The 16,771-nt window shown below is 40.8% G+C and overlaps 1 protein-coding gene and 1 non-coding gene across 2 annotated transcripts; both read right to left on the bottom strand.

The window, feature by feature from the left end:
• Positions 1-418: 418 nt before the first annotated feature.
• On the bottom strand, positions 419-15,789 carry TMCO5A (transmembrane and coiled-coil domains 5A). Its single transcript, XM_060098285.1, has 11 exons — positions 15,755-15,789; positions 14,436-14,585; positions 13,893-14,013; positions 13,444-13,494; positions 12,647-12,718; positions 9,255-9,311; positions 8,741-8,800; positions 8,248-8,312; positions 7,256-7,313; positions 5,333-5,373; positions 419-617 (listed from the first exon to the last, which is right to left on the bottom strand). Exons 1-11 carry the CDS (start codon positions 15,787-15,789, stop codon positions 419-421), a joined length of 909 nt encoding a protein of 302 aa, XP_059954268.1.
• LOC132489698 (small nucleolar RNA U13) lies at positions 4,141-4,247 on the bottom strand. The gene has a single exon (XR_009532086.1). It is a non-coding gene; the product is annotated as a small nucleolar RNA U13 (small nucleolar RNA).
• Positions 15,790-16,771: the final 982 nt, after the last annotated feature.

Genomic DNA, 16,771 nt, shown 5'->3' with positions numbered 1-16,771 from the left:
GCTATAAATTTATAAATTAGCTTAAACTAAGGCAACTTACAACAAAAGAGTTCTAATGTAAGTAATGAACAATCTTCTGCTTGGCAGGGATCCAGTGTCTTAGATTTTTAAGATTCACTAGAAGAATTGATCAGCTCTAATTTTGCTCAGCATTTATGATATTATTCCAAATATAGTCTAGTTTATTTACTATTGGTACTATTTAGCTTATCCATATAGCCACAGAAATCCATTGACAGAGCTCTTTTCTGGGCAAGGTTAATCTTGGAAAGACTATGTGAGGAGGGATGGTAATCAAGTAGGAAAACCTCAAGGAAATAACTGAAGAAAACCTCTTTCCTTCACAAGTTCCACCATCTCTTGGTCTACGGACTCAGATACCACTTGCCTTCTTTTGCTCCAGGATATTTCTTGGAGGTCAGTGGGGTAACATGTCCTCTGTCTCAAGCATGAGAGATGGAAAGAGAAAGCATCTTAGCTTCCACAAGATGTTCCTGCTCAGTATCTTGGGCAGTATATCGACAAAGAGATCTGGATTTATAAAAGTTATGTGGAACAACAAGTAGACCAGCAGTCCGATGAAGAAGTACTTGGTGAAAAAGAAATATTGAAAAATCCTGGAAAGAGAAAGTCAAGAAACTGTTAACTAGAGGTTAGAAAACCTGGAACAAAATAGTCATAATCTAAATGCATGTCTGACTCCTTGATATTCAAATGTCTCTACTCTTAACAACCCCTTACAAAGGTAGCCTCTTCCCATATGCTGGCCTGCCAGCTACTCTCTCTCCCATCACCATGTTTAATTTTCTTTCAGCATTTATCGCTATCTGAAATTACCTTGTTTTGTTTTTTATTTTTATTTTGGAAAATTGTTTTCCACAGTAGTTGCACCAATTTATCCTCCACCAGCAGGGTTTATGTTTCTGTGGATCCACGTCCTTTCCAACATTTGATGCTATCAGATTTTTAAACTTTTGCCAATCAGATGGGTATAAAGTAATACCTCATTATGGTCTTGGCTTGCATTTCCTTGATGAACGATGGTGCTGAACATCTGTTCCTAGGTTTATTCGTCTTATGTGTTTCCTCTTGCCCATTTATCTACTATGTTGTTTGGGCTTTTCGTATTAATTTGTAGGAATTCTTTATATGTTCTTGATATTAATCCTTTTCCATTGTGTGTATTTTGAATATCTGCCCTCTACTTTATAACTTTCACTTGCTCTAAGGTGTTAAAGAACAAAATTTATTTGTTTTTTAATGTGCGTTTTATTTATTTATTTTTGGCTGCACTGGGTCTTCGTTGCTGTGCGCAGGCTTTTGCTAGTTGCGGTGAGTGTGGGCTACTCTTCGTTGAGGTGCATGGGCTTCTCATTGTGGTGGCTTCTCTCATTGAGGAGCACAGGCTCTAGGCTCACGGGCTTCAGTAGTTGTGGCTCGCAGGCTCTAGAGAACAGGCTCAGTAGTTGTGGTGCACAGGCTTAGTTGCTCTGCGGCATGTGGGATCTTCCTGGACCAGGGATCGAACCCGTGTCCCCTGCATTGGCAGGCAGATTCTTAACCACTGTGCCACCAGGGAAGTCCCTAAAGTTATTTTTAATAAAGTCTAATTTATCAACATTTCCTTTAATTAGAATCACTGCTTTTTGTATCTTGTTTGAAAAATCATTCCCTACCCCAAGGCCTAAAAGATACTATTTTGTATTAAGACTTTATGGTAGTTTAAAAATATGTCCACAAATTCTTTGGTATTCCTCCCTTAGATTCTTCTCCACTGGAGTGTGGAATAGACTTAATGAATTGCTTCTAAAGAATAACTTATCATGGAAATGACAGTGTGTGATTTCCTATACTATGTACTAAAAGCACTGCGGCTTTCTCCTTACTCTCAGGAGAAAGCCAGCTGTCAGGTTATAAGGACACACAAGTAGCCTCGTGGAGAGGTCCATCTGATGAAGAACTGAGACCTCCTGCCAGCAACCAGCTGTGTGAGTAAGCTCCTTTGGACATAGATCCTTTAGCCTCAGCCCAGCCTTCTAATGACTGTAATTTCAGCCAACATCTTAACAGCAACCTTGTAACAGACCATGAGCTAGAACCACCCAGCTAAGTAGCTCACAGATTAACATGCACAGAAAGTGTGAGTTGATAAATGTTTGTTGTTTGCAGCCACTAAATTTTGGGGTAATTTGTTACGTGGCAATAGATAACTAATACTGAGTTTTGTAGGTTTTTTTTTAAAAATTGGTATTTAAGTCTTTAACACATCTGGGCTTGCTTTTTTGTTATACTGTATAGTAGTAACTCAATCTTATTTCTTTCTCATCTGGATAACCATTTTTTCCCCACTATATTTACTGAACAGTCAATCCTTTCTTTCCCCTCTGACATATAATCACTGTCATATATCAAGGCTCTATATGTGCACTGTTTCTGAGCACATGTTCTTTTCCATTGGTCAATTTTCCTATTCCTGTGATGATACTACACTATCATAATTACGGTAGCTTCCCAGTAAGTCTTGATATCTCAAAGGGCATGTTTCTCATTCCTTGCTCTTCTTTAAAATTGCCCAGGTTATTTTTGACCCATTTACTCTCCCATATACAATATTTTAGTATCATTTTATTCAATTCCATGAAAAATCTTCTGGGGAGTTTGATTGGAATTGAACTGATTCCATTAATTATTTGGAGACCATTGATATGTTTATGATATTAAGGCTTCCTATCGATGATCATGGTATTTCTCTTCTTTCATTTATATTACCTTTAATATTTCCTAATAAATTTCTATAAATTTCCTTATGGTAGTTTTGATTTCTTATTTAGCTGATAAATTATTTTGCCCTTGTGGTTTTAATATGATTTCCACGAGCAAACCTCCACTGTTTCCTTTGCTATATTACCCTTATCTGGTTGTGCTGGGCTGCATTCTGCCTCAGGACAAATTCACGGCCCACCTCCACTCACCAGTCAAAAACAGCCCCTTGGGCTTCCCTGGTGGCGCAGTGGTTGGGAGCCCGCCTGCCGATGCAGGGGACATGGGTTCGTGCCCCGGTCCGGGAAGTTCCCACATGCCGCGGAGCGGCTGGGCCCGTGAGCCATGGCCGCTGGGCCTGCACGTCCAGAACCTGTGCTTCGCAACAGGAGAGGCCACAACAGTGAGAGGCCCACGTACCACAAAAAAAACCCCAAAGAAACAGCCCCTTCCCCTCCAGTTTTCTTAAGTTTTCCTGTAGAGTTAATCTTGGTGACAAGAGCCAGGATCCATTCTAATACAGGATCTTGCTCAAAATTAGAATCAAAAGCCTTTTAAAACCCTCTTCCCACCACTCTCCTTGAAGCTGGATACAGTATTCATGAGAAGGTCTGGGATGACATGCCCAGGGACAATCTTACGAATAACCTAGCTTTCTAATTTCTTATCAGCGCACAGTATACCAGTGCTCCAAGGATGCTGGATCAGAGCAAGAGGAAAGACATTTGTAGTTTGATGTGATGAGCTAGACTTGCTGGGCTTATGTTTCTTTAGGCTACCAACTCTCTTTATGGCAGATAGTTCTTATCCCAGGAACATGGGCAATTCCATGCTGGGCACTGGTGTTGAATTATAGGTGAAGCTGGCCTAGGAGTTCTAGGGAAAATTCTGCTAGTTGTTCTGGGAACATGTATTTAAGGATATTGAAATATATAATTCTTCACTTATCTGGTATGAAGGAGTATCCCTCTTAAGCAAATTTTCCAGACAGTTGGAGCTGACCTTTAAGCACCAATAATTTTATGTTAACCATTTTGATTGGACTTTTTCTAAATCACATTTCATACCACTTTAAATATATGTTTCTCTATGCCTTCTTAAACATACTATACTGAACATAATTTGACCTTTTCTTAAAAATGCAGGGGCTTCAATACCAATTTTACTTTGCTATCACAATGATTCCCTAAGGACTAATATCCACTCATTTGTTTGAATCTTGAGTTCTTATTTGGTTTAACAAGATTTTTGAGCAATTATTATGTGCTGAATACTGTTAGATGCTGTCTCCTTTTCCCAATCATTTTCTCTCTCTTTTATCTGCTGTAAGGTAGTGGTATACTTGCATTTAGAATTTCTCTCCCTATTTTTATTTTTACTTTTCACATTGGAGGTAATGTGCTGACATTGTGATAAAGTTTGAGGGAGGCACATCTCACACAATAGTGTAAAAACTCAATCTTCATGCTTACGAACCACAGAAGGATCTCCCCATTTCTTTTTTTGTTCTTTAAGCTTTTAAAAAAATTTATTTTATTGTGGTGAGAACACTTAACATGAGATTTACCTTCCTAACAAATTTTTAAGTGTGCAACACATTATTGTTGACAACAGGTGCAAATTTTTTTTTTTTTTTTTTTTTTTTTTTTTTTTGCGGTACGCGGGCCTCTCACTGCTGTGGCCTCTCCCGTTGTGGAGCACAGGCTCCGGACGTGCAGGCTCAGCGGCCATGGCTCACGGGGCCAGCTGCTCCACGGCATGCGGGATCCTCCCAGACCGGGGCACGAACCCGCGTCCCCCGCATCAGCAGGCGGACTCCCAACCACTGCACCACCAGGGAAGCCCAGGTGCAATGTTATACAGCAGATCTCTAGAACTTAATCATCTTGTTTAACCAAAGCTTTATACCGATGGATTAGTAACTTCCCTTGCCCCCTCCCCCCACCCCCTGGCAGCCATCATTCCACACTTTGATTCATGAACTTGACTGTTTTAGATACCTCATATAAGTGGAATCATGCAGTATTTGTCTTTCTGTGACTAGCTTATTTCACTTAGCATAATGTCCTCAAGGTGCCTCAGTGTTATCGTATATTGCAGAAGTTCTTCCTTTTTTATAACCCTCCTTGTTTATTCTTTTTATTTTTTAAAATTTCTTTTGTTTTTGTTTTTAATTTTTAATTTTTTATTGGAGTCCCCATTTCTAATCAGCTGATGTTACTGGGAAACCAGACACATTAAACTAGTTGAAAGTGTTGAAGGGAAAAGGGGGTAAGTATGAGACTTGTCACATCTCTTCTAGGTGATAGGATTCCTGTTTCTGATTACTGCTAGGCCACTGGCTTCTAATACTGGAAAGCTGAGATTAGTCATCGCCTTTGGACAAGGAAGTCATAACAGTGAACTGAGAAATGTAGTCATTGATAAAACAAATTTGTTGACTGTGTGTGTGCGTGTGTGTGTGTGTGTGTGTGTGTATACAATGTTCTCCTTGTCTAGACTTTGCTATCTGCTAGTATGGCTAAGTAGAACTCCCAGTTTTCTGGGAAGTTTACTCAAAGGATTTACTTACTTTTTATAGAACCCTGTTTTCTTCTTTTGGAGAGAGTTATCCTGGGAGAAGAAGAAAGGACAGTGATAAATAAACAATTTCTGGAGGCTGTTATCACTGCCAAGTAGTACTGAGCCATTAATTAAATGTTATTTTAGGTAAAATTTTACAAATTTTTTCATATACATAAGCAGATGAAATTTTCAAAGCCAAATATATGTACATATATATATGTGTGTGTATATGTATCTCTGTGTGTATGTATATGTGTGTGTGTGTGTGTGTGTGTGTATATATATATATATATATATATATATATATATAACTGCATTACCTTTTTATATATTGATAGGAATAAATGAAGACTTAGAAGGGTAGGGTCATACAGCTTGTAAGTGGCAGGACCAGGCCTGGAACCGAGGTCCTCTCAGTTCACATTTTGGGCTCGCTCAACTATACCCTTACCTTCTACTTAGCCAGTGACCCTTAGAGAAGTTTACAGGCTATAAAAACCACACAAACGTATTCCAAGAGATAAATTTTGAAAGCTATAAAAATGTAAAGATGAGAATATATCCTTGATTTCTGTAACATCCCTCTTCCAAAATATTTTCTCAGTTACTTCATTTTCCTTTAAACTTCCTTGTGAGATAAAAAGGAAGAGGAATTATGATCACACTTTAAAACTGTGGAAATGAGGCTCGCAGAATTGGAATTAGAAAGCAGCTTTCTGGGTTACAAATTTGATTCTATAGCTTGAGTGAGATTAAGTGGCATGCTAGCTGGTCAGCTGCTCAGGCAGCCTCTCTAAAGAGATTGCCCAAACATCGTAGGTCATTGAACCATCACATGGACTCTGATAATCTTGATGAAGACAGTCCTGTTGTTTCTCTGATTGGTGGTCAGAAGGAATACTTTAATAAGTCACCGGGAATAGATGGTGGGACACATCAGGTAGCATGCCAAGCTTGGTTCTAGAGAGGTGGACTTCATTTAATTTCAGGAGTTTTGCTTGCTGAGTGGAATACATAAGCTTGGGACCAGAATAACCTGTTCAGGACAGTGGGAACTATAGTCACTGTGGAAATGGTCTAACATATATTCAAACATCTGGAGGACCTCAAGGGTAATAGTCAAATGTTGATATTTGCTTTTAAGGAAGAGATGACTTCTCTTTTCTGAGATTATAAAGACCATATATCTCAACAACATAAAATTTCTGCTGAATGTCCACCTTGGCTCTAAAGGAAATATAAATTACAATTAAAGTCCAGGCGGACTCCCAACCACTGCGCCACCAGGGAAGCCCACAATTAAAGTCCAATAAACTTTATCTATGTACTTGCTTCCACAAGACACCAAGCAGGCCAAGAGGCCCGGTGCTCTACATCCACATCTGTTTCCTTCAGACCTTTGCACATGTGCTGGTGACATCATGATGTTAAAGATGAATAGACAGTGAAGCTGTATCATAAAGAAGCAACTGCTTCCTATGTTTTAACTCATAGGCCAGCTCTGATTAGATGGTGATAGATGCCCTTGGTGTTCTGTGTAGTAAAAGATTCTGGACAATGCTGGGATCATCAGGAAAGAGTGCTGTGATTACGGGAGATAGAGGAGTGGCGTATGTGTCATGTCTTGGCCTTCTCTCCACAGAGTGCACCCTCAGTTAATGTTCCTTCTCGCTTCTGTGCTAAACTTTCTTTGGTCTTGGGCTGGTTTCTTTGAGAACACATCATTTGCACAGCTGTAAGAGGGAAGACAACTGTTCCTTAGCATCCTCTTTGTTTGTTTAGGGTTGAAATGCTTTGGAATTATATCTGGTACTGTTCTTGGAAAATTCACATGGGAAGATTGCTAGATGTTTGGTGGCTTATAGTGACTTTGGAAACTCCTTTGAAAGGCGATGACACTGAAGAAGCTGAAGATGGAGTAGGTGCTTACCTTGTTATTTTGGCCATTACACTCTTTGCTTGCTGAGTTCGTGCTTATCAATTTTGGCCTAGGGGGAAAAGAACCAAGATAGAGGTTGGATAAAGTGCACGCAAAGATTCATACTATATGATGGTTGTTTAAAAACAGTCTTATATTCTAATGCTATTGTAGCCAGTTGCTACATGTAGCTATTTAAATTTAAATGAATTAAAATAAAAAATAAGTTCCTCAGTCATACTACCTGTTCTTCAAGTACTCAGTAAATGGCCAAGTGGATACTTAATTGATAGTATAGAAATTTCTGTTGAATAGCCTTGTTCTAGAAACTTAGCTTAGCAGTCAAGCCATACCTAGTACTCAGGAAGGATTTGGGGAGACTTGAAGGTATCCTTTAGGGGCGAGGACCTCCAAGTCCTGTTGTCTTGGACACAAGGCCACGGTGTGTACCTGCCTATTTAAAGGCTTTATGCAGTTTGGGTCTCTTTCTCTTCACCACAAGATTCCAAAATATTTAATATATAGAGATACTTCTTAACTGAATTAAGATTTAACATCTAAAGAGGGTCAAGAAATGGAAGTGAGGTTTTTGGTTTAGTTTCTCATCATTTAAATTCTTTTGACAGACTCAAGGGGTATTTTTTGGGGGAAGGAAGCTTTTATTTATGTTTAATATGAATGTTCTTCTTATTAAGGTGCTTGACCACTAACCCTTTTTAAAGCACATGTTCCTACCCTTAATATAAACCCAAATAATTGGTAACATGATAAAGCTATGAAGGGAGATGTGTTCCTACAGTCTTTGAAGACGGATGGGAGAAGGACCTGCGTTTTAAAGTTGGTGTGGTTCAGTGGGAGTCGACCTGATCACTACAGAGTGGAAAGGTATGTGGTGTTGGGGGCCTCATAATTCCAAACTGGAATTAGAGAGATGTTTGCTCTGACCCAGGCTGAGATGGAGTTACCACTAAAACCAGGATGTTCCTTTGTTTGCCAAAGCTTACACTTCTCTCTCGAGGAACCGAGTCTCTAGTTCTTCTTCCATTTTCTTCAAAGTTTCCTGGTACTTCTTCAAAGAGAAATAAAAGAAAGCGCGGTTACTAATTAAAGCCCTGTGCTTTTCCTAATCATAATAAACATGCATTATTACATTGTAACATAAATGTTTGGTATTCCCACTGCCACTTTTTCTCCTTCCTAGCCTCCACCCCACCACTACTGATCTCTCACTATATTTCACCATTGGACAGGTCCCTGGGGGTAGTTGGGAGTATAAACAGGAAAAGTGTTCATTATTAACTTAAGGGCACAGAGGCTGGGAGACCAGGGAAGTAACAGAATGATATTGGTGGTGGAGTGTCAGAGACCCTAAAATCCCTCTGGAATGATACCTTGAAGAGTTAAAATTGTTCCAGACAGTATGCTCTGAAAAACCTGGTTCCATTTCACCCTGTACCTAAACAAATCCTTTGCTGTCTCTTTACTGGGAGGCTGTACCTTTATGCAGAAGGCCTGATCTTCACAGAGCTGGGCCACAAGTGCATAGTCTTCTATTACCTGGGGAGACTAAAATTTATTAGTCTTAAATTTTCTCAGTGAACTGCTGTAACAACAGTAGTATACTTGTTTCCTCCTGTGTACCAGACCCTAAATGTTGTCTTCTAATTGTTCTAAATATGTTTTTTTTGTACATATAAACTAATTTTTTTGAGGGTAAACAAGCTATATTTTATAGTCCCTTGGGGATTATTTGGGGACAGTTGGGAGAAGAATAGATACTAATTTGTGGAAGATACAGATTATGAAACGTATCCTATAAAAACTATTAAATAGAAGGTAACTTAGGAGACTATAGTCATATTCCTTTCCTTCATACCCTCCTGATCCCATAATCATTTGGGATCTAGAACCTTATTATAACTCAATCATTTGAGGAATGCATTAGATCGTCTGACCAAGAATCGAGTATCCTTTCCTTTGGGAGGAGTAACATTGAAGTTACTGTGGTTACCTTGGCCAGCTCCTTCTCTTGGTCTGCACAGGAGGCTTCCAGCTGTTGTAACTTAACCTATAGACAGGGAAGGAGGCTGGTAACTCAGCAAGGCAAAAACAGGATTCCATTCTGAAATGCTATAGCAAAGGTTATCTCACAGGTGGTTGAAGTGCATTGGTCACCATTTCAGATATCTTTTTTTAAAAAAATTTTTTGCGGTACACGGGCCTCTCACTGCTGTGGCCCCTCCCGTTGCGGAGCACAGGCTCCGGACGCGCAGGCCCAGCGGCTATGGCTCACAGTCCCAGCCGCTCCGCGGCACGTGAGATCTTCCCGTACCGGGGCACGAACCCACGCCCCCTGCATCGGCAGGCGGACTCTCAACCACTGCGCCACCAGGGAAGCCCTCAGATATCTTTTTGATGGAGGGCAGTCAAACTGTCCTTGCAGCTGCCTGGTGAGCCTGCACTCTTGACCACTGAGTATTCATCAGTGCTTCGTTCGCCCTTAAACTTCAATTCTTAGCTTCCTTCTTCCTTAGCTATTTCTCTTAGAAAAACGTCAACCTTGAAAAATTCACTGTCACTTTTGCTTTTATATATTCATGGCTCACTCCTTTCTTTCTCCCTGTATTTCTTCTCTCCTCTCTTCCTTCCTTGAATATTTGATGAAAGCCTATTCTGTATCGGCCTCTCTACTGGAGTGACAGGGAAAGGGCAGGGGGAGTACTGAGGATGCAGTGGTGAACAGAATTGATAGGTTTTCTGCCTCACAGAGCTGACATTCTAGTTGGGGGACATAACAAATGAGTCAACATGATAATGATAAGTGCTGTGAAGGAAATAAAAGCAGAGTAATGTGCTGAGAGGGAGAGTGAGTGATGGCATAAGAGCTAATATAGGTGGTTGGCGAAGGCCTCTCTGATGATACTTGAGCTGAAATCTGAAAGGTAAATATTAGTCAAATGGAGATCTGGAGGAAATATGTCCCATGCAGAGGTTACAACAAGGGCCAAGACTGTGAACTTTGGTATGTATGAAGAAGTTATGTGGCTGAAGCACAGGGGATACTGGTAAGGTGGGGAAAGGTAGCCACTGATGAGATTACATACGTAGGGCCTTAGAGCTGCTAAAAAAATTTGGTTCTTTCTTTCATTCATTTATTTATTTGTTTGTTTGTTTGTTTGTTTATTTTTGGCTGCGTTGGGTCTTTGTTGCTGCGCACGGGCTTTCTCTAGTTGTGGCGAGCGGGGGCTACTTTTTGTTGTGGTGCACGGGCTTCTCACTGCAGTGGCTTTTCTTGCTGTGGAGCACGGGCTCTAGGCACATGGGCTTCAGTAGCTGTGGCTTGCGGGCTCTAGAGCGCAGGCTCAGTAGTTGTGGCGCACGGGCTTAGTTGCTCCGTGGCATGTGGGATCTTCCCGGACCAGAGCTCGATACTGTGTCCCCTGCGTTGTCAGGCGATTCTTAACCAGTGTGCCACCAGGGAAGTCCCCCAAATTTGGTTCTTTATTCTAATTGTACTAAAAAGCCAGGAGAGAACTTCAAGTGGTAAAGACACAATCTGACCTGTATTTTTAAAGAAGAGACTTTTCAGTATGTGGAAAGTGAGATTGTTTAGGAGTAAGAGTTGAAGCAGGAAGACTTGTTAGGAGGCTACTTCAGCATCCAGGTGAGGGGTATGGTGGCTTGCAAGAGGGTAGTACTATTAGTAGTAGTAGATAGGGAAGAATGGATGCATTTGGGTTATATTCTGTAGGAAGAGCAGATATAACTGTATTTTCCCTTCCTTCCCTTTCAGCTCTGTTGTTCCCACTTTCATCTAGGGATCATTATTTTACATCTGGATGCTTCTAACAGTTCCTTTCCCCTCCAGTCAGTTACAACCAGGGCCAGAAAGAAAAATGTGCTCAAGGCTGTATTTTCAAGACAGTGGCCTGAGTCACAAGGAGTTGAAGCAGGCATCCTATTAAACTACTGAACTAATCACCAGCATGCAAGAGGAACAGAAGCAAAGGAGATGCTGTATATTTCATAGAATTAGAGATATCACCTAAGAATTGTACAAAACAGGTGGGCCAAAGGTAGTGATTCAGAGGGTTAATAATACTCTAGAACTCTTTAGGGCTGGGCTGGTTGCTGCTAGGAAAATAATGGCCATTGTTCTGACAACACCTGGAACTCTCTATCTATAGTCTGTCAGTTCAGCTCACCTGACATAGCCAGCATTAAAGTGTCCCAACTAGATTCTGGTGGCCTTACTGTCAGGAAAACTTGTTTTGGGCAGGAGAAGGAAGAAAATCAATCTCTGGCTGCTGCAGTTATATGGTAAGGATAGTCATGGGGCTTCATAATCCTTCCTGGTCTTAAATTCACTTTCTTCCTGATGTACACACAGGATCCAGACTTCTTTCTTTCCAGGTAAATTTCCTGGATGTGTATGACTAAGCAAGCTTACTTGGTGGCCTTAAACAACTTCTTCTTCTTTTTTTTTCTGTGGCCATCAACACTGATTTGGCCAAGAGAAGATAGGGGATTGATTCTCTATTCTTTCATTTTATATTTCTATTTTCAGTTTGTCCATATCTTCATAGGCTTCATATACACAGTATGGGATTAAGTGTGGGCTTAATAAGCTAAAGAAAAATTAAGGCAAGGATAAAGATGTAATTCTACAGAAAGTATCAAGTTAGAATTTTACCTGTTCTCTAAATAAAAAAAAAGTAAGTCTCTAATTCTTCTTGCATTTTGATCGGATGTGTTGTGGTTGTGTCCAGGTTCTTAGCTCTGGAACACAATTAGAGAAATGCTAAGCACTGTCTGGTGCACTTAGCATGCAGAACTCACTAGATACTTGAATGACCAATTTAATGATTTCTTTTCTAGACTGGATTCCATGACAGGATGTGTAAGTTGCCTAGCATGCAGTAGATTTACAGATCCTAGCTCTGCCTCTATGAATTCATACATATGCCTTAGCCAGACTCTTAAATAGTCACTTTAAAATTATGTGACTTCAGGTTTTAGCTCTCCAAAAAAAGGAAAGAATACTTTATATACACAGTTTCACTCAATTTTCAAACGGAGGCTGGGAGGGACTGATTAAATTGCCCTTCACATACCACACTAAGTACTGGGGACAGGATTTAAATTAGGGACTTCAACTGCCTCCAGTGTTATATATGCATTTGTGTTCTGCTCTTCCTCATGGAAGAAAGAACAAAATGTATGGCTTCAGAGTAAAATTCCTTACTAAGAGCAGAGGAAATGTCAGTACTCAGTGGCCCAGGCTTATGCCTGACATGGGTAAAACTACAAAGAATTTATCCCAACTTTGACAGTTGTTTTCACTTGAAAGCTTGTTTCCTCTTCATATAGTCCAAACCCATTCAAGATTGCTTTTCCATTTACCTTTGACTCTTCTGCGGTTCCCTTTAGATTGCCTTGTTCACACTTAATTGCCTTTTGAGATTTCCTTGTAAGCTACGGTTTCAAATTAAAAAATACATTGCAAATAAAAAATACATCAAATTAAAAAAAATAAAGAAAGCAAAGACATTCTCTGGTGTGTGTGTGGGCTGGTAATTTGGTCTTGATAAAAGCTGCCAGGAGGTGGTCCTTTGGTGGATACTTGGTGCTCTTGGAAACATCTTTATTCTACCTCTAACTTCTTCTCACTAGTCTTGGCCACCAAAGCTAGAGCCTGCTCAAGGCAGGGGTACTTTTCTGAACCCCTAATCCATGTTGGGTTATTCAGGTATGGGTCAGAAAGTAGGGTATCATAGGAAGCCCGCTGTATTCTGAGCAGGAGTTGAGGTAGAGGGAATGTCTAGACAAGGAAGAGGGAATCCTTAGGAATTAAGTATTTTTAAGTCTCTGTTGAAAGTAAAATTAACTCTCACTACAAAGTTGCCAGCCAATCACTTTAACAGAGTGTCTACTGGAATCCCTTTTCTTGTAATAGAATGAAGGAACCTATGGGATCACTGAATACCCTGAATAACCCACTCACTCCCTCCATCTGATACTTGCAGGGAAGATCCATGGCATTTATTTAGGTCATGAAGCTCAGCCTCAGGAGAGTAGTATCCACCCCAGCACAGGCCTCTCTGACGTGTGGGATCCCCTATGATCACTTTTGCTCCCTTGCCTCTTTGGTGCCTGGGGATGCTGTGGGAACACTGGGGAACACAAGAGCCCCATCCTACCTTTCTTTCAAGTTCTGCTATACTGTGGACCAGAGTCTCATTCTTCCATTCCTGTCGAGAGAAAGAAGCAGAGTGTAAGTGTGCATCTGCATACCATCATCTGTCTTTATTTAGTTGATTGTTCTCCATTTTGCTCCAGTGATGATTTCCTGCAGGAACTCTACCTTATTGCATAACGTCAGGTAAAGACCCTGTGGTTTGATCTCAATACGTACACACCAACTTATCAGGGAGAGAGATGCCCACACGCAGGGCTTCCCAATACTAAATATTACCAAAGAAACCCTACCCTCCACACATCCCTTTCCATGCATGGACACATCCTGCCATGACTTTTGAGTTGACTACTAGTTGTATGTAAAAAGGAGAGACTAGCTTATCTGATAGTTGATGAGAGACAGGATGATGAATAAAACCTATCATATAGCTCTTCCCAGCTTCTTGCTTACCAGTCTGGCTGTTTCTTCTTCTAGCTCCTGCAAGGCTCTTTCCCTTTCCATCGTGGTGCAGTTCCCCTTCTCCTGCTCCTCATCTGCCAGGTCTCTGGTCTGAGTGATCTCATTTTCCAGCCTACATGATGCAAGCACACACTGTGAGGATCTGGCAGTTTCAGAACTGATAAAACACAAATATCAGTTTCAAGGGAACCTCAGTGACAATAAACACGAATCTCAAGTTGGAAACCATTCTTTCCTGGATCCTTAGACTCAGAATCACTTTCAAGGCAGGATAAGTAAGATTCCTCTGATTCCCAGGTCAAACACCCCAATGTTCTTTCAACTCAGGTAAGTATCACCCAATTTTTAAAGGAATCTCTTTAAAACTTGCTGTATTTCAGAGTTTGAGCCACAGAGAAATGCCAAAGAATGAAGAAGAAACTTTGCTGTACAAGATTTAGGTCTCTAGAACAAACAGGAAAATTTAGTGTTGTCTCTTCTCTTCCACCCCATCCTCTGGATGGAGAACTTCCCTCATGGAACCCCAACACTCACCTCTGAATCTCATCTTCTTTCTCGTGGATTTTGAGAAGAAGGTCCTGATTTGCTTCATCAATTCTCTGCATATCCCTTTCAAGGTCCATATTCAAACTGTTAATGTTCCTCTTTGACTGGGCCAGTCTTAAGATTTCCACTTTCTCTGACCTGTAGACCCAGTCCCCAAATTGAACAAGGGCCAGTTATCTTAAGATCAGTAATCTTTGGACTAAAGGGGATATCTAGAAGGTATGTAATTCATTAACCTGGCTGTTTCTGGAAGCACATCTGTCCTTTTTCATTCTTAGGAAATTATATTTCTTAATCATGCTGTACAATTTATTTCAATAATTCTCAACTTGGTCAGCAAGAGAGGTTTTTCTCAGGCTTTCTCAGCCAAAGTGCTGAATATACTAGTGCACTTCCACTCTGGTTCCAGAAGCCTTGCTTCCTTAAATAGTATCCTGCATTGGTTTCTCAGACAAATTGTTCACAAAATCTGCTCATGCAATACACTTTTTTTTTTTTTTTGCGGTACGCGGACCTCTCACTGTTGTGGCCTCTCCCATTGCGGAGCACAGGCTCTGGACACGCAGGCTCAGCAGCCATGGCTCATGGGCCTAGCTGCTCTGTGGCATGTGGGATCTTCCCGCATCGGGGCATGAACCCGCTGCCCCCACATCGGCAGGCGGACTCAACCACTGCGCCACCAGGGAAGCTCTGCAATACACTTTTATTGAGTACTTTTATCCAGGTAGCTGGCACATTCCTTATGATTGAGCCCAGCTTTATGCATAACCACAAGAGATTTCCACCAGCAGGTAGGGCTTCAGTCTTTCCCTTCCTCCTCCCATCTCAAAACTTCTCTTACAGTGCCTGCTACAAAGCTTGAGTATCTATCATGAGAGTCACTTCACTGAGCACACAGATATGATCCAGACATTCACTTTCAAGAATTCAAAAATCTTTTTGAAGTAAATTTGAATAAAATAAGGGTAACACTAGAGTAACCTAGAAAGGGTACCTGGCACCTGGAAGCTCTCAACAAACTTTTCTTTTTCTTGTATCATTAATTAGTTTGCTTTTCAAATGATTAACCATAAATAAGTTAGTGAGGCAGACTTTTGAGTAAGGACGAGGGATGATTTTGGAAAAGAAGACTTTATAATAGCTATCACTTCAGGAGGGCATGAAGGGCTTGAGGTGGAGTGCAATGGGGGAGGGATAGATAGTAGATGGAGAGAGAGGGAGACTAGAAGATGAAGGAAGACATCAACAGCAGACCTGCTTCACACCTTGGTCCTTGGATGTGGCTTTGTATAATCATGATTACTTACTCATGATCTAGTTGATCTTCCTTGTGTTCTTCCATTGTAGATTCCATAAAATATCAGCAGAGATATATCTAATGAGTTGGGGAAATGGGTCCATTTGTGAAGCAGAGTAACTAGCCAAGAGCCCCCAAATATAGAAACAGAATTAACTGGTTTCTTCCCTCCAACTTCACATTTTGGCCATGACAAAATTCAGCCTTTTGGTTTTCTGCTCATATTCTGATTAAGCCTCAGTAAGGATATAGTGAGGATACAGGGATAATGCTGGAAATTTCAGTATATATCCTGCTAGCAGGTATATTCAGAGATAGTTCACCAACACAAAACCCTTTGGAATTTATACACAGCCATAAGAATCAATAGAGGTTATCAATTGTTCTTAAGTCCCTTTCTACTCTAGGGCCGCTTGCTTTCCTAAAGGGCCCATGGGCATGGGTGTAGGTGTATAACTTCTCTGAAAAGTAATCTCTCTGCTCCCTAGCCTGGCCTCTATAAGAATCTCCAGATATTAAGATCTTAGTATTAAACAGGGCTCAGAAAAACCAAGCAGAATTAAATTTGGCTTGCTCTGCCCCTTTGGTTTCCTCTTTAAATCCATTACTTACATAAACTCCACCTCTCTTCTGATATGTATCGTCTTCCTGATTCTGCTCTAGGCAGTTAGCTTCTGAGGAGTCTAATCTTTCCCCAGTGGAACTGTCCAGTAGAATCTCAGAACCTTCTGAGGTGTCATGACTCTGCTATTGACATGGGGGCAGTATGTCACAGTGAGGTGGGTGGCAACGGTTTCTCATCATCTATGGAGACTTCAGACCCTAGATGGTTGTGTGTGTTTCATGGTCATGTCTTCCCTTTGGCAGCAGTAGTTTAATGGATCTGATTTCTGGGCAGTATGAAGGGGTAGCCCCTGTCTTTTATTTCTCTGGCAGATTGAGCTCCCTTGCTTCAAAGTGTGACTAATATGGAAAGTCTGATTCCTAAGGCCAGCAGTCTAATCCCATCATGTAGCCAACTAACTAC

The sequence above is a fragment of the Mesoplodon densirostris genome, chromosome 4 (genome assembly GCF_025265405.1).
Source record: "Mesoplodon densirostris isolate mMesDen1 chromosome 4, mMesDen1 primary haplotype, whole genome shotgun sequence".
NCBI lineage: Eukaryota > Metazoa > Chordata > Mammalia > Artiodactyla > Ziphiidae > Mesoplodon > Mesoplodon densirostris.
This window is presented reverse-complemented; position numbering and strand designations above follow the sequence as displayed.

Coding starts and splice junctions, on each gene's coding strand:
- TMCO5A (XM_060098285.1), bottom strand. CDS start 15,789: ATGGAAGAACACAAGGAAGATCAACTAGATCATGA. Junction 14,586..15,754: donor GAAGATCAACTAGATCATGA/GTAAGTAATCAT, acceptor CTGGGTCTACAG/GTCAGAGAAAGTGGAAATCT. Junction 7,314..8,247: donor CGGTTCCTCGAGAGAGAAGT/GTAAGCTTTGGC, acceptor TTTTCCCCCTAG/GCCAAAATTGATAAGCACGA.